The following is a 19,958-nucleotide window of genomic DNA, read 5'->3' as shown; positions in this document are numbered from 1 at the left end:
CCATTAGGCCGTAAGGGGAACAACTGCAGGATGTGAGACAGGAGGGGTATGGGCGGCCAGGCACCACTGAGCTAGAAAGAGATGTGGCTGCTCTTGGTGGGAGTCTCCAGTGGTAGCAACCATAATAACCCAAGTTCCTATCACCACCTATGTACTCACACATGCTGTTCCCACTGCTCACAACACTGTTCCCTTACCTCTATGAATAACTTCATCTCCATATCTGCCTCAGGATGGACTCCCCAGGGAGCCAGGCTGGGTCCCGTTCCTCAGTAGACACTGTGTAGAGTTCCCTCATCTTTTAAGCACTTAGAAATTGTTATTAAAGGCCTCTTCCTAGACCCAAGAGTGTGTGCTTTTGCCTGTCAATTGGGGGCGCTGGTAAGCGTTCAAGGACATAAAGAGCTACACTGCCAAACCCATAGGTAACTTCTCAGTCCTCACCCTTACCGCTCCCGGCACTTTTTAGCCACCCACAAGACTCCTTAGTCTTAACAAAAGTCCTCCCCGGCCCCAAACACCCTGGGTCGCACCCCATTTTCTTGAGTGAATGCACCAGCTCCACCTGCCCTCACTACCCTGGTAAGCGCCGCCTTGAAATTCATCCACGCATAGGGTCCAGAAAGTTTCCCAAATAACTGACTCCTGGTGTTAGGTGGCTCCGGAGGGTCTCTCACGTCCCACCCCTGCGCCGCCTCCTACCTTCCCTGTCCTGACCCCTGAGTCCTGGACCCGCTGACCCCCTGCTTCATTCCTTTGCTTTACCACAAATGGTCTCATCTCTAGTCAGCAAGCATTCCCCGAAAGGATGCTACGCGCCATCAGTTTTTGGCCAACCCACAGACAACAGGTGGAAACACCTGGAAAGGTGAAGCCGTCCCCTCACGTGACCTGGAGGACGCGGCCCGAGTGCGGAAGATGGTTGGCGACGCTCGCCCACAGGCGCCGCGGCTTCGTTTGCCAGCACCCAACATGGCAGCAGGGCGGGGCCGGGTGGGGTAAAACGTGCGGCGCGAATTGTGACGCAAGGGCGCAGCGTGCTCGGTGCGCAGGCGCTCTCGGCGGCACCTCGGCGGTTTCCGGTTCCGCCACCCTCTTTCTCTTCAACGAGGTGGCCGAGCGGTTTGGTGGCGGCGGCGTTGCGGATTCGCGCCAGGTCGGGGTCGGGCGGAAGGCTGTGGGAGGCCGCGGGCGTCCGGGTAGCGGAGGAGGCGGCCCGAAACCGGTCCGCGTGGGCCAGGTTCCGCAGGGCGGCCGAGTCGGCTGAGTTGGGCGCCGGGTTTCGGAGCCCGGACTGGGTCCCGGGATGCGAACCGGACTTTGGGAGAGTGTCTTGTGTGCCCTGGCAGCCCAAGCTATGCCGCGAGGTCTGGGGGCGTGGATGCTCTTCCTGAGCAAACCTCTCAATGGAGGAGTGGTATGAAGCGTGTAGCTTTTTTCCGTGCCATGTAACAGCGCCAATCCCTCTTCCCCCTACAAGGTTATTTTCTACTTGCCTTCTTTAATATATCCGTAAGGAGAGAGTGGTAGCGTCCACCAATTAGGGTTTTTTTTGGGGGGGGGGGAACGATGGAATTATGTGTAAACAAGTACCTGGCACGTGGTTGGCAGATACTGCTTATGGGTTGGAGCAAAGGCAGGAAGCGTGGTCTGGCGAGTTTGGGTATAAACTGGGAAGGAAGCCAGGGTGTTGGGTGTCTGAGCTTGGAGTTGGAGAGAACTGCAAGGGAGGAAAGTGTGTTGGAGGGGTGGCTACTAAAATGGGATTCCCACTCAGGTTGCAGGAAGGGTTGCTTGTGGAGCAAATGTGGCTTACAGAGGGGTAGGGGAGGGAGGATAGATCTCCAGACCACACTCAGAGAAAATGTGTCTGGCAAAATAGTGCCCCAGCCGTGTACTTCTCATTCCATCATCAAAGTTGACAATCTCATTTGCTGGGCCCAAGGAGCATAACCACAGTCCTTGTTCCCGTGAAGCACACTTTGCCACAGGGGCCCCCCGGGTAAGGTGGAGGAAGCATGATCCTTGATTATAGGACAAGTTTGGGCTGCAGGCTTAGAGGGGTGGAAGGAAACAGGCACTGGGATGGGCCTGTAGTTGTGGTTGATGCTGGCACAGGGCTGGCAGGGCCAAGGCTTGCCAGCCCCTGAGCTCAAGCTGCTCAGACTGCAGTTCTCACCCTTCCATTCCTACTCCCTACCCTCCAGCAGACGCAGAGATGCAGATCTTTGTGAAGACCCTGACGGGCAAGACCATCACCCTCGAGGTCGAGCCCAGTGACACCATTGAGAATGTCAAAGCCAAAATCCAAGACAAGGAGGGTGAGTTGGGCTGAGTCCAGAGGCTATCCCGCAGGAGTCCCCAACCCAGAGGAGCCACTGTCATGTGCAAGATGGGTGCTGGGCTTGTATAGACCTCAGCCTTGGCTGGTACTTCCCTTGTGTGATTTTGGGAAAGCAGCTTGTTCTCTCTACCTTAGTTTCCCTTTTGACAGATTGGGGGTAATGCCAGAGCATCCCTGTGGGGAGAGGAGAAACTGCCAATAATATGCTTGCCAGAGCCTCAGTAACTGAGCTTTCTTCTCTCCAGGCATCCCGCCTGACCAGCAGCGTCTGATTTTTGCGGGCAAACAGCTGGAAGATGGCCGTACTCTGTCAGACTATAATATCCAGAAAGGTACTGGGGGTAGGGTGGCTGGACAGGGCCCCATGAGATCTAGGACCAAGGATCAAGCTTTGATGGCCTCATTCGCAGTGGCGGGGGGGGGGGGGGGGGGGGGGCCTTAGGGGGGGGGGGGGGGGGGGGGGGGAAGCTGTCTTAAGGTGAGGATCAGATGGGGCTGATGAGTTTTACTTTTATGAAATAATGTTTTTGTTGGGGGGAAGGATCTTATGGTCTCCACTTAGGTTTCCAAGTGGCAGTGGTTTCTCATGTTCTTGCTTACTTGCTTACCTTTTTTTTTTTTTTAAGATTTTATTTATTTTGACAGAGACACAACGAGAGAGGGAACACAGCAGGGGAGGTGGGAGAGGAAGAAGCAGGCTTCCAGCGGAGCAGGGAGCCCGATGCGGGGCTCGATCCCAGGACCCCGGGATCATAACTTGAGCCGAAGGCAGACGCTAAACGACTGAGCCACCCAGACGCCCCTTTTAAGACTGTTTTGTTTAAAAATGCGCTAAAACAGTATCTGGCTGGCTCATTCAGTAAAGCATGGGACTCTTGACCTCAGGGTTGTGAGTTCAAGCCCCTTGTCAGATCTAGACATCACTTAAAAATAAAATCTTAGGGATGCCTGGGTGGTTCAGTCAGTTAAGCATCTGCCTTCAGCTTAGGTCATGATCCCAGGGTCCTGGGATTGAGTCCCACATCAGGCTCTTTTCTCAGCTGGGAACCTGCTTCTCCCTCTGCCTGCCATTCCCCCTGCTTGTGCACTCTCTCTCTCGTCTCTCTCTGACAAATAAAATCTTTAAAATGATAAGATGTTTAAAAAAAAAGGTGATAAGAGAAATTGTATCACTATTGTAAAAATTGGTGCCACATTTTTTTCCCCCCAAAGAGTTTATTTTGGGGCACCTGGGTGGCTCAGTAGGTTAAGTGACCAACTCTTTTTTTTTTTTTTTCTTTAAGATTTTATTTATTTATTTGAGACAGAGAGCATGAGAGGGAGGGAGGAGGGTCAGAGGGATAAGCAGACTCCCTGCCGAGCAGGGAGCCCGATGCGGGACTCCATCCCGGGACTCCAGGATCATGACCTGAGCCGAAGGCAGTCGCTTAACCAACTGAGCCACCTAGGCGCCCAAGTGACCGACTCTTGATTTCAGCGAGGGTCATGAGCTCAGGGTCCTAGGATCCAGCCCCAGATCAGGCTCAGCAGGGAGTCTGCTTGGGATTCTCTCTGCCCTTTCCCCTACTCGTGCTCTATCTCTCTAAAATAAATAAAATTTTTTAAAAAGAAAGATTTTGGGAACTCCTGGGTAGCTCAGTCAGTTAAGCATCTGCCTTTGGCTCAGGTCATGATCTCAGGGTTGGGATCAAGCCCCGCATCAGCCTCCTTGCTTGGTGGGAAATCTGCTTCTGCCTCTGCCTGTTGCTCCCCCTGCTTGTGCTCACTCTTTCTCTGACAAATAAAATCTTCTAAAAAATAAGTAAATAAAAATTAAAAATTTTATTATCAGGAGTCACATGCTCTCCTGACTAAGCCAGCCAGGCACCCCCTTGATGTCACTTTTTGTAGCAACTAGATTTAATTATTTTGCTCAGCAAGGTGAAAGATCATCTTTGCACCACTTAGAAATTGCCTTGTCTGTCAGGAACCCGTGATGCACACTATAGTTGGCATGTATTAGCCTCAGACTCCCCAGGGGCTAGTGGGAAGTGAGATGGAGGTTCTGTGGGGCGGTCTGAGCCAGTGTGGCCATCTGTGTGTAGAATACCCCATCACATTTGAGAAGCTCTGGTCTGGAGGACCCTACTCTGCACCTGAGGTGCTGGGGCCAGGCTTAGTCACTGTCTCTCTTTAACCCTCCTGTAGAGTCCACCCTGCACTTGGTGCTTCGCCTCCGGGGTGGCATCATCGAGCCTTCCCTCCGCCAGCTGGCCCAGAAATACAACTGCGACAAGATGATCTGCCGCAAGTGTGTACTCTCAGAGGGGGGTGGGTGGCAGCCCTGGTGGGGAGGGCTTAGGGTTGGGGTGTGCCCTCACTGGTCTCTCTCATCTTTGTGCAGGTGTTATGCTCGCCTGCACCCCCGCGCTGTCAACTGCCGCAAGAAGAAGTGCGGCCACACCAACAACCTGCGCCCCAAAAAGAAGGTCAAATAAGGCCCCGCCACCGGCTCTTCCTTTTCCCGCAGGGCGGCCTCCTGCCCGAGCCCCAAGGCCCTGGGGCTTCAATAAAGTTTCCCTTTCATTGACTGGAGCAGTAACTGGTGTCTGCGTGGCTGGTCTGTCCAACGAGGAGCTGGTTGAGTTGTGGGCCTCTCCCTTAGGGACTCCCTGTCACTTGAGTCTGCCTAGCCCTTGAGCGTCCTGTGTCCTTTGAGTTCTGGTTGTCTCATCTATAAAATGTGCTGTGGTCTCGGCTCTCTGCCACATAGCCTAGTGAACCTGCACATCTGGATTTTGTCAGATGGGAATAAAGAACCCCTCCCCCCCACCCCCTGCAGCCCAGGCTCTTGTGGGCCTGCAGATCAGCTATGTCACTGGCTGGGCCCTCCTCAGGCACTTTGATGACTTCCATGCCTGTGCCCTGGAGGTATTGAGGGTGGGTGGGTAGACCAACACCCCACCTAGTGTCAAACCTGTTCTCTGCTGAACATGAGGAGCACCTGGGCCCCACCTGAGACCTATGACCTCAATCTTGGAGGAGTGAGCCTTGGTGTTCATAAAACTTGTGCTGATGCTCTTGAGAATCAGGTGAGCTTTGTAGTGCCCTGGACTGGCCCTGGTAAGGCCATCCTCTAGTCTCAGGGTGATTTGGACTTGGTGTCAGATGACAGGCCAGGACAGTGATGCTGTAGTACCGCTGAGACCTGGGGTGCCAGCTAAAGGCTGGTGTCTGATTTTTCACGGGTCTCCTCCCCCTGGCAACTGCCCCCTGCACCCTAGGGCTAGGCTACCAATATCTTTCTGGCCTTTCCCACATTTATCCCTGGAGAAAGAAGCTTCCCAAAGCTCAAACTACATACTGTATCCCCAGCAGAAAGCTCCGAAGCCTGCCTTACCCTTAAAATGAGGCCCTGTTGGCCTTGTGCCTACCCCAGACTCTGAGGGCCTTTGCACAGGCCCTCTTTCAGGTCATTTCTGAGGAGTGCATGTAGTCCCTGCCACATTTGTTCAACAGCTGGATTCCAGCCTTTTGGGCTCTCCAGTATCGAACCTCTGTCCAAATCCTCATGTCACAGCCATGTTACCTTGGACGACAGAATATAACCTCTCGGGTTCTGTTTTCTTTATTGGAGTGGGGACAGGATGTGAGGTTGAAATGAAGTCGATGTTGGGATAAATGTATACAAACCGAGGGTCGGCCTTGCTGTATACGAAGCCTTACATTCGAGGACAAACACCATAGACAGCAAGCGCTCGCGCTCGACGGGAACAAGCAGGGGGGTGGGTGGAGCAGGTGAGGCCTAAGACTCCGGTCTTGGTCTTTGCTCCGGATCTTGAGGTTTCCGTTTTAGCTGGCCACAGGCTGAGGTTGAAAAACCTCCGGGCCTGCAGGGGGCGCCTGGCGCAGCGGAGCACCGTAGTCCTGGGCGGGGCCGGGGCTGCGCAGTCATGATCACTGCCGAGGCCGTGGCGGACTCCGCCGTCCCCTCGGTGCCCGGTACTGCAGTGGCTACCGGTGTCCCGGAGCGCGAGGAGCCAGCGTGGCCCTGGGTGAGCCCGGGCTCGAGCAGGAACAGGCGCGGGGTGGGCGGTGCAGGCTTGGGGGCGTCGGCTTCATGCCCCAGCCATGCCCCCCGCTCCGTAGAAAGATGCCCCGATCCGGGCGCTGGTGCAGCGCATCCACCAGTTGCAGGCTGAGCGCGCGCAGGCCTTCCGCCGGCTGGAGGAGTAAGTGCGGGCGCAGGGGTGGGCAGGGGTCGCAGAGTGCAGCCCCTGCCGGTTCCGGGGATGGGCGTGCCTGGGGGCGGAGCTGGATCCCCGTGCAGCTGCGTTGTCAGAGGTGGGGGCGGGATTCGCTGGGGGACCAGATCTTTGCTTTCCCCCTCTGGGACCCAGGGTGCGGCCCCACTGCCGGATGGACCACTGCACGTGGCGTCTCGCCCTTCCCCAAGCGCAGGAGTGGGCCCATCTCCGGTTACCCTGCGGGAGTCAGAGAGCGTCCTCCACACTCTGGGGTCCAGGGACACTTCCTGGGGGCTTTCAGGTGGTCAGTGCGGGTGCAGGGCCTGAGAACCTGAGGGCGTAGCCTCAGGACCCCCACCTGCCGCAGAGGCCACCTCCAGTACCTGCGAAGCGGCCCGCCCTACGACTTCCCGCGCTACCGGAGCACGGTGCACGAGGTGACCCAGGCCTTCGCGGCCGCCTCGCGAGAGGTGCTGGCGGTGGAGACCGAGCTGGCCGGACCCAGAGGGCAGCCGCTGCTCGCGAGCCACGTGCGTAGCCTGCAACAGCTGGAGCAGACTCGCCTGGCCACGGTGAGGCCCCACCCCCAGCCCCTGTCCCCCACACAGCGCCTGGTCTGTCACGGCCCGCTGTGAGCCTCATGGGGGAGGGGCCAGAATCCGGCCCCCGCCGCCCCAGACCCCACTTCTTCCTTTTCCACCTCAAAACTCCACTAAGGTTTCACTCGGGATTCTCTGGCTCTGACCCCTCCAGTCCTTCTCTGGGTCATTCAGGTTTTGTTTAGTCCCAGGACAGGCCCACTTCATCTCAGCCCCTCCCGCAGCCCCAGCGCTTTGCCGGGATGCCCAGGGCCGGCCCCCAACTCCGCTCCTACCCCTTTGGCTGTTCCCATTGCCTCAGGTCTGGCCCTCAGCCCCCTGCAGATTGGAGAGTGTGAATTTCCACGGCACACCCCCTCTTGAGTAACCCTATATCCCAGCCTAGGTTCTGGGCCTGCTCCTCCTCTAGGGTTCCAAGGCCCCGCCTACTCTGCCCCTACAGCCAATCCTGGCCGAAACACAATATTCCCAGACCCAGCCCACCCGAGGCCACGCCCACATGACCCTCCAAACTGAGATTTCCAGGCCACGCTCCTTTAGGAGACCCCAATCCCAGTCTAGGTGTTTGGCCTACTTCCACCCTGGGATTATAACGCCCTGCCACATCCTTGAGACTATGAGGCCCTGCCTGCTCCACCCGTCACCAATTCCAGGCTGAGCCTTCTCCGCTGTTCCCCTACCACGCCTTCCTGCGACCACACCCACGCGGCACCACCCACTCACTCTAGGGCCTGCCCACCCGGTCCTCCTCCGGAGCCCCTTTAAACTGAATCCCAGACTCCTCCCGTGCGAAGCACCGCCCCTTGAGACTCGGGGTCCTCGTTGCCTTTCTGGGTGCTTCTGGCGTCTCCCTCCCTGATCTGTGTGGGAGGGCAGTCGAGGGTCTCTGCCGGCTGTGACGGCTTCCCTGTTGCCCTTACCAGGTGGCCCTGCTGCAGCTGATGGGGGCACCAGAGCTGTCTGGGCAGGAGAACACTCTGGAGATGCACCAGCTGAAGATGAAGTGAGCACTCCTTCCCAGGGGGCTGGCGGTGGTAGATTTGCACGTGCACCTTCAGGCACCCATCCCTAGCCAGCTGTGCCCCAGGGCTGGCACGGTCATACTGGGTTGACCCTCTAGACCTGCACACAACCCTCAGGGTATGCACACTGGAGTCCTGACCTGGTGGCTCCCAGACATACAGCACACATTGCCCCCAAGTGCACGCGCCCTGCAATTTCACACCAGACTCGCCGTGCATTTCCGGGACACAGTTGGGCACCTCACACATGCCAATCCCGCTCACATGGCTGGACTTTGAGCTTGGACATGGTTGCCCAGGCCCACCAGACACAGGCCTGCACATTCCTGCTTCCAGCCCCCCTCCAGCACACACCCGAGTGCTCGCCCACAGGCTCTCTGCTCTGTGACACAGCACATCTTCGGATGGCACCCACCAAGGTGGCTTTTTCTCTCTGCCCACCCTCACCCACAGACCACCCCTCCTTCCCTGGCAGCCAAATGGTCCTCTTGGCCACTGGAACTTTGGCGGTAGGCAGGAGGGCCCGGGGCTTGCCACAGCCCCCTAGGAGCTGCGCAATGGCGGCTAATTCTCCCCATCTGGGTTTTATTTATAGTCCCGATGCGCTCTTGTAGGGTAATTAAAACCATGGAAGCAATCAGCGAGGTTCTTCAGGACCTTAGGTTTGATGCAGAATCTGCCGAGTGATGGTGGCTCCCCAGGAACACGCCGAGGGACACAGGAAATGGCGTGAATGGCACCCAGCCCACCCCTGGACTGTCAGCTGGCTGGGGTCATGCTCCACCAGGTTGCTGACAGCCCTTGAGTTTGCTGTGACTCCCACAATAAAGGACCCTTCATTTGCAGCTGCTTCACTGTCTCTGTGTCCTGGGGTGCTGGGATGGGTGTCCCTGGGGAGGAGGCCCCACAAGGCCAGGGATGGCAGGTGCAAGACACCCCCACCCCCCGCTCCCAGTAGAGCTGGCCTTTTGAATCACACCCTCCAATGAGTTTAAAGCCAGATAGTTCACCTCCTGGAGAGTCTGAAATTCTGGGATGCAAAGATTCCAATCCCATAGGGTCATTAGGATTCCTCATGCTTTCTCTAAACCCCACAGCCCCTACCCTGGGCCAATCCAGCCCCAAATATCTTCACAATCAGGGCACCTAAATAGCTTGTTTATTTAAAAAGACTCTTTGTAGGGGTCCTGGATGGGGCGGGGGGGGAGCAATGACCCCTCTTCACCCCCAGCCCTGGCAGGGGTTCTGGGCAGCTTAGCCAACCCTCACACACACCCCCACTGGAGTTGCACCCAAGAGTGGCCTCACGTGGAGGCCAAAGATGTTGTTACCCTCAGAATACCCACCCCAGCTCCTGCCGAGGGTGCTTGGGTGCCCTGAGGTGAGGGTACAGAGTTAGCCCCCAGTCTGGGTGCGGCCCCCGTGTCTCCACGCAGCAGGGAGGGTGGCCCCAGTCCCTAGAGCTTATCTGGCAGGACCTGCAGGCAGAGGGGAAGCCAAGCTAAGCAGGGAGCCTGGGAGGGGCCAGTACAACAGAGCAATTGAGGAAGCCCCACTTCAGGTCCTGGTCCTGCCACTTTCAGCTTGGGGACCTTGGGTAGGGTACTGCCCCCTCTCAGGGCCTTGGTTTTCCCCTTTGAGAAGTAAGAATATCTGTTTGTCCCAAGGGGTCTCCTGTAGGTAAAGCTCTTGGCACAGGGTGAGCATGCAGTAGGTGCTCATACATGCTAACTGGGATGAGTATGTTCATTCCTGAGGATTATGTTCCACTTTGGACATTTGCGGGGGTCAGATGCTTTTACTAGGCTGAAGGCCACAGGACCAGACAATCACTGGGTGTTAGGAAATGCTGATAAATAGGAGATGGAGGAAGGGATTCCATCTCAACAACTCTAAGGCTGAGGGTGGGGGGCCCACGGCCTGTGGCCACGAGGAGGGGCCCTTGTCTCCCTCCCTGCCCACCCACCCAGCTGGGGTGGGCTTCCCTTACCTCTCGTCGTGCCCCGTCTGCCCGAGGGCAGGATCCCCTCGTCCTGTGCTTGGAAGGAAGGAGGCAGTGTCTGGGGGCTGCGGACCTCCCCCCTTTCCCCCCCGCAGCCCGATTCCCTCTCTGCCCCCACCACTCCATCCCTCGCCCGCCGGTCCCTCCTTCCTACCTGGTTGCGGGTCTTGTGTGTCTTCTGCATCCAGGCTCGCCACTGGTCGTAGAGGCGGAAGCTCAGGTTCGAGCAGTACGCGTGCTTCTTGAGCCAGCCCAGGAACTGCTTGAGCTCGCGCCGCACCGGCCCCGAGCTCGGCTCGCCGCCCCGCGGCTCGCACACCCCGCCGCCCGGGCCCGGGCGCTCTGATGGGGGGAGCGGCAGCGTCACGGCGCGCCCGGCAGAGGGCGCGCGAGGGCAGGAGAGGGAGGTTCCGCGGCTCGGCGGGACCGTGTTCCCCTTGGGCACCTCCCTCCCGGTGTCTCCAGATCGGGTCCTCTGCACCGCTCAGCACAGCGGCCCAGCTGAGCCCGGGAGGAGGTGGGAGGCAGGGGAAGGAGGGGGCTCCTCCCCCATGTCTCCTGCAGGAACCTCATTCCCGTGGCTTGAGCCAGGTGTGAGTGAAAGGGAGGGGAAGAAGGAGAGGAGCCAGGGCCAGAGGGATGAGACCCAGACCCAGAGCAAGGGACGGAGAAAGGGCAAGAGTGACACGAGTGAGGGAGAGCTGGAGAGAGAGAGAGAGAGAGGCAGAGATGGAAAGATGGAGACAAGGCGAGACAGGGAGATGTGGAGAGGGCCAAAGCAATAGGGGACAGCCAAGGAGATGCAGAGGGATAGAAAAGGGCGAGATCAAGAGAGGGCTGCAGCAGGCAGAGACAGAGACCATGGGCGTGTAGGGACACAGAAACCAAAAAAGGCAAAAATGCAGAGAGGTACAGGGGAAGAGAATGACAGAGGGATGAAGGGAGACAGAGGAGACCCGGAGTGGGGGCGGCGGGGAGGCAGCCCCCAGGACAGGCCTGAGAGCGGGAGCCAGTGGGATGGGGAGTGGGCTGGGAGGGCCAGGTGGGAGGCCGGCCTGTCGGTCCAGCTGCCGGCCGCAGCCAGCCCCTAGCAGGCCGGCAGATAAGGACATCGGCCTCACATCATAAATAACGCCGGGAACCCGCTGACAGGCCCTGGCACGGCCACGGCCCCCACCGCCCCTGCTGGCCTCCCCCGGCCTCCCCAGCCTCTCCAGCGGACGCAGCCGCCTGCTGGCTCCCGCGCAAGAATCGCAGGTGCTGGGCACGAGCAGGGGCCAAGGCGCAGGCCCCTCCCGGCCGTCGTAGATCCCGCCCACCCCCAGAACCTGGAGGGGCCCAGGATGGGGGCTGGGGAACTGGCTGGAGCCTGGCTCTGTCCCTCCCTAGCTTTGGAACCCCCCCTCTGGGCCTCAGTTTCCCCATCATTCCACGAGCATGCGCCTGGACTTTCCAGGAAACTGAGTTCAGATCCCTGTGTGACTTTGGGGGCTGGCTGAACGTCCTAGGGCCTCAGTGTCCTCACCTGAGAAAAGGGATTCCCTTCCGGGGGGGGGGGGGAATCATGGGGGAGCAAGAGATGGGAGCCTTGGTCACTACTACCTGCAAACACTTAGATGGCGCCCACCATGAGTGCACTTTCTTGGGTTATCTCATCTAACCCTAACAACAGCCTGAGGTGGGTATTATTGTGCCCACTTTCCAGATGGAAAAGCTGAGGTCAGACATTTCAATTAACGTATTTCGTAACATTTCACCAAGGAGAGAATGGAGGATCATGGGCTTAGAGAAACCCCAGAGGGCAAGGGAAGTCAGATCCAGGCTCCTGATTGTCCCCACCCCCCACCTTGATCAGAAAGGGAACCCAAGGCCCATCAGAGGGAGAGTTGGTAGCCGATCAGCCTCAGAAGCAGAGGTCTCAAACTCCCTTGTCTTTAGGGGCTCGAGAGAGGGCACAGGTGGGCAAAATGTGCCAGGTGGGGGTGGGGCAACTGGAGAGTGAGGCCCCTGAATGATGGGGCCTGATAGGGGCTGTGGACACACTCTGGCTGTGTCCTGTTACATTTTCTTGCTTAAAGATTCTATTTTTAGGGGCGCCTGGGTGGCTCAGTTGGTTAAGCGACTGCCTTCGGCTCAGGTCATGATCCTGGAGTGCCGGGATCGAGTCCCACATCGGGCTCCCTGCTCAGCAGGGAGTCTGCTTCTCCCTCTGACCCTCCTCCCTCTCATGCTCTCTGTCTCTCATTGTCTCTCTCGCAAATAAATAAAATCTTAAAAAAAAAAATGATTCTATTTTTAGAGGTGCCTGAGTGGCTCAGTCGGTTAAGCATCTGCCTTCCGCTCAGGTCATCATCCCAGGGCCCTGGGATTGAGCCCTGCATCAGGCTCCCTGCTCAGGGGGTAGTCTGCTTCTCCCTTTCCCTCTGCCCCCCCCCCACTCGTGCTCTCTCTCTCTCCCTCGCTGTCTCTCAAATAAATAAAATCTTTAAAAAAAATTTCATTTTTAAGTAATCTCTACACACAACGTGAGGCTCGAACTCAACCCCGAGATCAAGAGTCGCATGCTCTTCCGACTGAACCAGCCAGGCGCCCCAACATTTTCTAGACAGTCTTTCTAAGAAACCTAGGATATTTGTGTGAAAACTTCCTGTTTTTAAATGTCTGCAAGTAGGTCAAACTTTTTTTTTTTTCAAATGACAGGTCAAAGAAAATGGATCCAAGGACCAGATTTGGCCCCTAAGGGCCACCAATTTGAGAACTCTGCTCTCTTGGAGGAAACAAAGAAACAAAGGCTTTGGCTGCTTTGGGACTGGTCTCCTGACCACGCAGCCCTGCTGGGGTGCTCACCACTGCGAGGGGTGGAGGCGGCCGTGGGGTGGCTCCACTCGCTCCAGATCCCTGCCTTCTTGGAGCCGTAGATGCCAAAAGGATTGCAACGCACTTGCACGAAGTAGACTGTGCCCGGCTTCAGGCCGGCCAGGCGGCACGAGGTCTGGTTGCTGACATCGTCCACCACCTGGTGGCAATGGCAGGGTCAGAGGCCAGAGGTGGGGGCGGGGAGGCGCAGAGTGGGGTCGGAGCTGAGGGACGGGGGGATTGTCAGGCACCTTCCAATCCACGCTGTCCTCCACCCGGTAGCGGATTTGGTACTTGGCTTGGAAGAGGAAGTCCTTGAGGGCCGGTGGGGAAACCCAGCGCACACTCAGCTGGTCCTCCAGGCCCCCGACTCGGCTCACGTGCACGTCGGGTGGGGGGTCGGTGGTCACTGAGAGACGGGGCAGGGCAGGGCTTAATCACTCAGCCTTCCTTGGACCTGGCCGGCCCCCATCTGGGTTCAAATCTCAGAGCACATGGCTTGGGAGGCACCTGCCTCTGTTCTGCCCTCTCCCCCCTCCCCCCTTCCAGAAGGGTGGATTACATTAGACAGTATTTGGGAAACACTCAGCACCTAGAAGCATTCAATTAATGTTAGCTGTTATCACCATTATTATCTGTGACAGGAGAAATATAATCCTATCTTCAGGGACCGATGGAAAAGCAGACACTGCCTGGCTGATGACATTGTTATTATTATGCCCAGGCCAGGGGGCCAGCAGGCTGCCAGAACCCTGGGAAGCTCCTCCTGACCCCCCACTGCCCACCTGCACCTCCAGATCCTTCCTACTTTGCAGAGGTTTTCAATAGGACAGCCTTGCTGGTGCAGAGGGAAAACTGAGGCTTAGAACCTGCTCACTGCAGCTTTAGGACTTGAGGAAGCAAAGCAGGAAGCAGACTGGGGGCGGGGGTGGCTACCAGCCTTCTGGGGATCCTTCTGGGAGCCCTGTGGGCAGCATGGAGGTCTGGCCTCTCCCCCTGAGGCCTTAGTAAGGGTCTGAAAGGGTTAAGGCACAGGCCTGCTTGGGGCTGAGAAACACCCTAATTAGATTAGGCCCAATTCTGCTCGCAGATCATCCGTTTCCTGCCTCCCGCCTGCGCACCCCCCCCCAGCTCCAGGCTGAGGCTTCCTGGGGCGCCTCCCGACCTGGGCGCCCCTTCCCAGCTCCCCCGGGGCCCCCTCCTGCACACCTGGGCTGCCGAGGGGGAGGCAGCCAGGCCAGGTGTTCTCCACAGAGTGGGGGTATCCTGGCTGCTTCAGGGGACTGGGGACCTATGGGTGGATGCCTAGTTCCTCCCGGCCCCAACCAGCAGGGTCGGGGCTGGAGCTGCAGCCGAGAGCTGAGCTAGGAGAGGGGGTGCAGGATCCCTCGTGGGCCTAGCAGCTGGGGTGGGGGGCTCACCCACATCCAGGATGTCCAGTGTGAGCACATCAGAGCGGGCCGAGCCCAGTCGGTTGGTGGCCTCTACCCAGATCTCATAGGGTGTAAAGAGAGCCAGGTCCTTGGGGATGTGGCAGGAATGAGGCCCTACGGTGTGGTACTCCTCACACGTGTTATCCTGCCCGTACCACCTGCGGGGCAGGAGGGGGTGTGAGGACACACAACTGTCCCTTCAGGCCCCCAGACCTCCCCGTGGCAGCCCCAGAGTGCAGATGGGACACTGGGCTTGGAGAGGGTGGGCTTTGCCAAGGCCTCACAGCCAGGCTGGAACACGCGTCACCCAAGGGCCACCACCAACCTCAGCTTGTACTTGAGGGAGTAGTTGGTGTGGAGGAAGGTTTCCCCATGGGCCCCCGGCGTCCAGCGGCATGTCAGGTCCTTCATGTTCTTGGACCAGCAACTGATGTTGAAAGGTTTCTCTGGGGGCACTGGGGAAAGGGGGTGCAGGGGGCTGAGGGTCTGGACCAGCCCTGGATAGGTGGAGAAGTTGCTAGCCACCAGCTGGGCCCCCACCTTGGAGGGGAAGGAGGGTTGAGCAGAGCGGATGTTGACCTGACAGCCTGCCTGGAGTCTCTTGGGGATAGGAGTGGGGGTTCCAGGCTCTCATTTCCACCCCAGAGGTCCCTACCTCTCTATCTGTGCTGGCATGCCCACTGTCAGTCATGGGCCAATGCCCCTCTCCAGAGGGAGATGCGGCTCCCAAGAGTTACCCCTGCTTATTCGGGGGGCCCACTTACAGCCAACATAGAGGCAGGAACCAGCCAGGATGCTGCCGTCACGAGCGTGGCACACAAGGTTGTCGCCAGACTGCTGCCTGGATCCGTTGAGGTTGGCCAGGGCGAGGGCCAGGGTGGAGGCGTTGAGCACACGGGAGAGCTCCGGGGCCAAGCGGCGCCCGTTGAGGGTCCAGTAGAGGCCCTCAGCTGTGGCGCCTGGTGGGTCCCCGTGCACTGAGCACGTGGCCTGCAGGGAGGAGCCGATGAGGAGCGTGGGGTCCTGGGGGCTGATGACAGCCGTGTCTGGGGTCAGAGAGGAGGGCCTGTCAGGCCTGAGATGGAGTCGCCCTGAGCCCCCTGTCCCCCACCATGCTAGGACCTCCAGGACTCATGGCAGTCCTGCGAAGGAGCTGTTTCCTATGGTCTCCCTCCCATTTTACAGATAAGGAAACTGAGGTTCAATTAGGCCAAGTGACCAGCCCAAGGTTGGTGGCCAAACCAAGATTCAGCCCCAGGACTGTGTGATTCCACAACTCAGGTCCTTCCAAGATGCTTCTTCACCGACTTGCTCAAGGCTCTGGGAGTGGACACAAAACGCAGGCATAAATGTCCACTCAGATTCAAGTAAATCTTGCTCGGCCCGTAGTTCTGACAACTATTACATTCTGCTTTTTTTCTTTTATTTATTTCATTTTATTCTTGGCAATTAGGAAAAAAAAAGATTTGTACCCCTAGAACCTCACACACAGTGTGTCCTTGGGGGGAAAGACACTTCTAAAAAGGGGTGCCCTGGCTCCTACTAGAATCCTTCTTATTTTGTGGATGAAAAAACTGAGGCTCTGAGAAATTATCTCTTGCCCAAAGTCACTGAGTGAGGAAAGGGCACACAATTTAAACCCCAATTTGTTGGTCTCCAGAGTTCTGCTCTGTGCTGTTGCTGGAACTGAAGGAGGCTGGGGCAAACTCTAGGCCCCCAACCCCCACCCAAAGGGACTTGGCATCATTGTTCTTTCTTTCAACTCATTTTTCCTAATCTGCAAAATGGGAACAAGAAAGCTCATGATCCCTAAGGCCATTGTGAAGATTAGATGGAAAGTGACTTCCTAAACAGGATTGTGTGTGAACTGGGTGCTGGGCACGAGGGTCTCAGATGCCAAGGGCTTCCCCTTCTGGAGGTCAGAACCTAAGAGGAGTCTGTTTTTATCTGAGGAGAAGTCAAGGTCCAGATAAGGGCGAGAGGTTGCAGAGTCCAAGACCCTGATACCACTCTCTGAGCCCCAGTCTCCCCATCTGGGAAGTGCGCATCATGGTATCAACCACACGTTTGAGAGGAGTGAAAATATTGTCTTAAGGAACAACCCTGTGGGACCTTTAAACGAGGCTGACCGGGGTTCAAATGCTCCCAGCTCACTGCGGAAGCTTGGCCCATTCATTTTATTTCTTTGAACCTCTGGGAAGGGGCCTCTCCCTCCACCAGCAGCAGTTGTGAGGACTCATTCGTTCATTTGTTCATTCATTCATTCATGCATCCATGCATGGAGCACCTATAGTTTGCCAGGAGCTGGCGGCACAATGGTGACCAAGATACTCAAAATTCCTGCCCTTGTGGGCCTTGAATCCAAGGGAGCAACAGGAGAAAGAACAAATAAATATGAGAAAGTGAAGCACATGGTAGTGGTGGCAGCTCAATGGCCCAGGAGGCCTATCTGGGGAGGCATTTGAGCTGAGACCTGAATAAAGTGAAAGAAGTCACCATCGAAATATCTAGGAGAGAGTACCAGGCTGTGGGAACAGCAAGTGCAAAGGTCCTGGGGCAGGAATGGTGGGGAATGAGGTCTGGGAGATCAGCAGAGCAAGACCTGCAGGGAGGGGTTATTCCAGGGGAGGATTTACATTTTAAAAGGATCCCCAGGCAGCTGTAAAAAGGGAGTGGGGGGAGGGCAGCAGAGGACAGGGGGAGGTAGCCCAGATTCTCTGAGATGGCAGCCAAGGACAGGGTGATCCTGGCCCCTTGGGAGGCACTCTGAATGGCAGCGGCTGCCCTGTGCTGGCCCTCACTGCCCCAGATGGGCGAGGTGGGGTGGACGCGGTTCTCCAGGCCGGTCCTGACAATTTTCCGGGGCAAACTTGGCTTGAGGGCCATTTCTTGCTGGAGCCTGGGATCACAGTTGCGTTTGGGGCTTGGCCCAGGGCTCGCCGGAGGTCTCGGCGTCCGTGCGAAGGAGCCGGCTGAGCGGGCCAGAGCCGAGGAGGCGGGGGCGGCCGGGGGCGGGGGCCAGGGGGCCGCCCCGGAGGTCCCAGGCAGCCAGCCGCCCGCTAATTCGGAATTCCTTCGGCATGAATTCGGGCGTGCCAGCGTCTCTGCCCCGGCCCACCCACCGCTTCCTGCCTGGGCCCCCCCAGCAGGGTGGGAGGCACGGCTGGGCCTGCCTGGACCCCAAGGCCCACTCTCAACCCTTTGGGGGTAGGTCACGCCCCTCCGGCCCCCCACCCACCAGCAGGGTCTAGCCAGGAAGGGGCTCTCTGGGGGGTCTTGGCTGGGGGGCACTGCCCCTCTGCCACACCCGCCTGGCCTGGGCTGGCGTGGACTGCCTGCCAGCAGCTGCAGCTGCCCTCCTGGGGCTGGGCGGGGGACAGGGCGAGAGGGCAAGGCCAGGCGGGCCTGGACAGGCCAGCCCCCCCCCACCACCACCACGTTCCACCAGAAAAGGTCAGAGGGAGGACTTTTCCTGGGACGGCGGTGCCAATCCCAGCTGGAACACCTGAGCAACTGGTTTCCCCTTTCCAGTTCTCAGTTTCCTCCTCCATAAAATGGGAGGAAAATAAGTTCTACCTGTTGGGGAGATTAATGAGATGAGATCATGATGTCCAGAGGGCCCAACACATTGCAGCACCTAGGAACTATTAAGATTCCAGCCCCTCCCAGCTCTGGGGTCCCAGCAGGCTCCCAACTCCCTTCAGTCCTCCCCAAACAATGGGCCAAGGGGGGGGGGGACCTGGATGCACACATTCCAAGCCAGGCGAAGCAGCTGGGAACAGCCCACTAAGGTCGTGGGGGCCCTTGCCTGGTTTGGGGGGCCTCCTAGAAGGCTCCCCAAAGCAGATCCCTGAGCTAAGCTTTTGGACAGCCACCCCCACCCCCTTGCTCCCTGCCTCCCTGCCTTTCACACAGAGCTGGGGCCTTTAAAAGTTTTTTCCTTCTCCCTTCCCAATCTGGAGCCACTGCCGTTATTAAAAAGGAACACCATGTGTTTTAAAAGGGAAAAGTGTGAGATTCTCTGCAAGCAAGGCAGGAGGGTGGCCTCCATCCCAGGGTCCCGACAGGGGTCCCCATCTCCTGTCTCTCTGGTACCTGCACACACACTTTACGACCCACCCGCCTGCTGGTCAGGTGCTAAGACACACCGTAAGTAGAAACATATTGCTGAGGTGTGAGAATCTTTTTTATTTAATTTCTTCCCCCTTAAAGGAAAAAACACACGCACAACAATCCCTCCAAGCACCACACCACCTTTGCCTGCTGCTCTCTGAGCTGGGAAACAAAGCCGGTCACTAAGAGTAGTCTTTACAGGCTCTGCTCACTGTCTAGCAGAACTGCCAGGGACCCCAGGAGGGCCTGGGGCAGCCCCTCACCTGCCCAGGCATCTTGGGCAGGCTGGGCTTTCACTAAGTGCCCCCAGGGGGTGCCCAGACCCTGTCCTTTCTGGAGGTGCACCAAAGGAAGCTTGCAAACAGCTCTGTTCAGTGTGGGATGGCCTGGGGAGCAATGTGTGCTGGCCCAAATGGACCTGAGCGCCTGGATGGGGTGCCTGCCGCGGTTGTGAACGTCTAGGGCAGCCTCTGCCTGTATACCCCTGTGCTGCCTCCCCCTGCGGAATGTGTGTGAGCACGAATGTGGAATGTGTGTGTGCGCGCCCCGATGGTACGCCAATGTGCATCTGGGATGCAGTGTGCGCTCATCTGAGGGCGAGGGCGACGGGCCACAAGCCAGTGTGTCTTTGTGTGTCTCTGGGTGTGTCCCAGAGAGGGTCTGGATGTAGAGACGGTGTCCTGGAGGGGGTGTGCTTCGGGTGGGGGGACAGAGAGTGCCGCAGCCCAGGAGCTCCTCACAGGGCAGGGGTCTCGGCCTGCGGGGCTGTGGGTTCCCGGTGCCCCCCCCTCCCCCGCCCCGACCAAGGCTGGGCCCGCGGTGCCCGGACTCGCTGGCTCTTTCTCCCTCTCCCTCTCACCCACTCGCTCACAAAGATTTCTCTCGGTGGAGGCTCTCAGCCACGCGCAGCCTGGCCAGGAATGGTTCCGAGCCCGCCGGTGGCTGGGACTCCGCGGACCCCCGCGCGCGGGGTCCCGCCAGGGGAGGGCGGCGGCGCCTGCCCGCGGAGAGGCGCGTCCCCGGGGACCCCGGGCCGCGCGCCAGGCGGCCAGAGCGGCCCCCCTCCCGCCGCCCCGCCTTCCTCGCGGGGCTCATCCCTCCACTGGGGGGGGGGCCGCCCAGAGCCAGCACCCAACGCGCCTACTGCGTGCGCCCCTGCCCGGGAGCTGGGCCCCTCGGTCTCTACAGCTCCGAGTCCGCTGGCGCTGTTGCGTGCACCCGCCGCGTCCCGGAGTTCAGAGAATCCCAGGCCGCGGCTCCCCCCGGCCCCCCGGGTCAGGGCCGGGTATCCCCAGCCGGGCGGCCCAGGTAAGAAGGCCTAGGGCGCGGAAGCCGGACCCTCGGGCGGGGGAACTGCGGCTCC

The 19,958-nt window shown here is 58.4% G+C and overlaps 3 protein-coding genes across 4 annotated transcripts; 2 read left to right on the top strand and 1 right to left on the bottom strand.

The window, feature by feature from the left end:
- Positions 1-1,048: 1,048 nt before the first annotated feature.
- UBA52 (ubiquitin A-52 residue ribosomal protein fusion product 1) lies at positions 1,049-4,925 on the top strand. Of its 2 annotated transcripts, none has more exons than XM_021683249.2 (5): positions 1,049-1,156; positions 2,208-2,321; positions 2,590-2,676; positions 4,532-4,634; positions 4,728-4,925. In XM_021683249.2, the coding sequence occupies exons 2-5, from the start codon at positions 2,219-2,221 to the stop codon at positions 4,819-4,821; spliced, it is 387 nt and encodes a 128-aa protein (XP_021538924.1). In that variant the 5' UTR covers positions 1,049-1,156; positions 2,208-2,218; the 3' UTR covers positions 4,822-4,925. The 2 variants fall into 2 exon arrangements, with proteins under 2 accessions (XP_021538924.1, XP_021538923.1); XM_021683248.1 differs by having other exon boundaries at positions 1,075-1,156; positions 2,211-2,321.
- A 1,340-nt stretch (positions 4,926-6,265) lies between these two features.
- REX1BD (required for excision 1-B domain containing) lies at positions 6,266-9,036 on the top strand. Its single transcript, XM_021683108.2, has 5 exons — positions 6,266-6,378; positions 6,473-6,555; positions 6,938-7,142; positions 8,093-8,172; positions 8,806-9,036. Exons 1-5 carry the CDS (start codon positions 6,277-6,279, stop codon positions 8,876-8,878), a joined length of 543 nt encoding a protein of 180 aa, XP_021538783.1. The 5' UTR covers positions 6,266-6,276; the 3' UTR covers positions 8,879-9,036.
- A 387-nt stretch (positions 9,037-9,423) lies between these two features.
- On the bottom strand, positions 9,424-17,564 carry CRLF1 (cytokine receptor like factor 1). The gene is made up of 9 exons (XM_021683193.2): positions 17,398-17,564; positions 15,247-15,548; positions 14,808-14,937; positions 14,471-14,640; positions 13,301-13,458; positions 13,041-13,209; positions 10,348-10,535; positions 10,182-10,224; positions 9,424-9,669 (listed from the first exon to the last, which is right to left on the bottom strand). The coding sequence occupies exons 1-9, from the start codon at positions 17,562-17,564 to the stop codon at positions 9,656-9,658; spliced, it is 1,341 nt and encodes a 446-aa protein (XP_021538868.1). The 3' UTR covers positions 9,424-9,655.
- Between the last annotated feature and the right edge of the window lie 2,394 nt (positions 17,565-19,958).

Source organism: Neomonachus schauinslandi, chromosome 1 (assembly GCF_002201575.2).
Source record: "Neomonachus schauinslandi chromosome 1, ASM220157v2, whole genome shotgun sequence".
NCBI lineage: Eukaryota > Metazoa > Chordata > Mammalia > Carnivora > Phocidae > Neomonachus > Neomonachus schauinslandi.
The sequence above is the reverse complement of the archived record's forward strand: the minus strand, read 5'-3'. Positions and strand labels throughout refer to the sequence as shown.

What these genes read in the sequence shown, in the direction of transcription:
- REX1BD (XM_021683108.2), top strand. Translation starts at nt 6,277, where the DNA reads ATGATCACTGCCGAGGCCGTGGCGGACTCCGCCGTCCCCTCGGTGCCC. An exon ending in AGGAGCCAGCGTGGCCCTGG is followed by an intron (nt 6,379 to 6,472) that starts GTGAGCCCGGGC and finishes CCCGCTCCGTAG; the next exon opens with AAAGATGCCCCGATCCGGGC. An exon ending in ATGCACCAGCTGAAGATGAA is followed by an intron (nt 8,173 to 8,805) that starts GTGAGCACTCCT and finishes GCGCTCTTGTAG; the next exon opens with GGTAATTAAAACCATGGAAG.
- UBA52 (XM_021683249.2), top strand. Translation starts at nt 2,219, where the DNA reads ATGCAGATCTTTGTGAAGACCCTGACGGGCAAGACCATCACCCTCGAG. An exon ending in AGACTATAATATCCAGAAAG is followed by an intron (nt 2,677 to 4,531) that starts GTACTGGGGGTA and finishes ACCCTCCTGTAG; the next exon opens with AGTCCACCCTGCACTTGGTG. An exon ending in GACAAGATGATCTGCCGCAA is followed by an intron (nt 4,635 to 4,727) that starts GTGTGTACTCTC and finishes ATCTTTGTGCAG; the next exon opens with GTGTTATGCTCGCCTGCACC.
- CRLF1 (XM_021683193.2), bottom strand. Translation starts at nt 17,564, where the DNA reads ATGCCGAAGGAATTCCGAATTAGCGGGCGGCTGGCTGCCTGGGACCTC. An exon ending in CCCTGGGCCAAGCCCCAAAC is followed by an intron (nt 15,549 to 17,397) that starts GCAACTGTGATC and finishes CAGGCCTGACAG; the next exon opens with GCCCTCCTCTCTGACCCCAG. An exon ending in TTCCTGCCTCTATGTTGGCT is followed by an intron (nt 14,938 to 15,246) that starts GTAAGTGGGCCC and finishes CCCTTTCCCCAG; the next exon opens with TGCCCCCAGAGAAACCTTTC.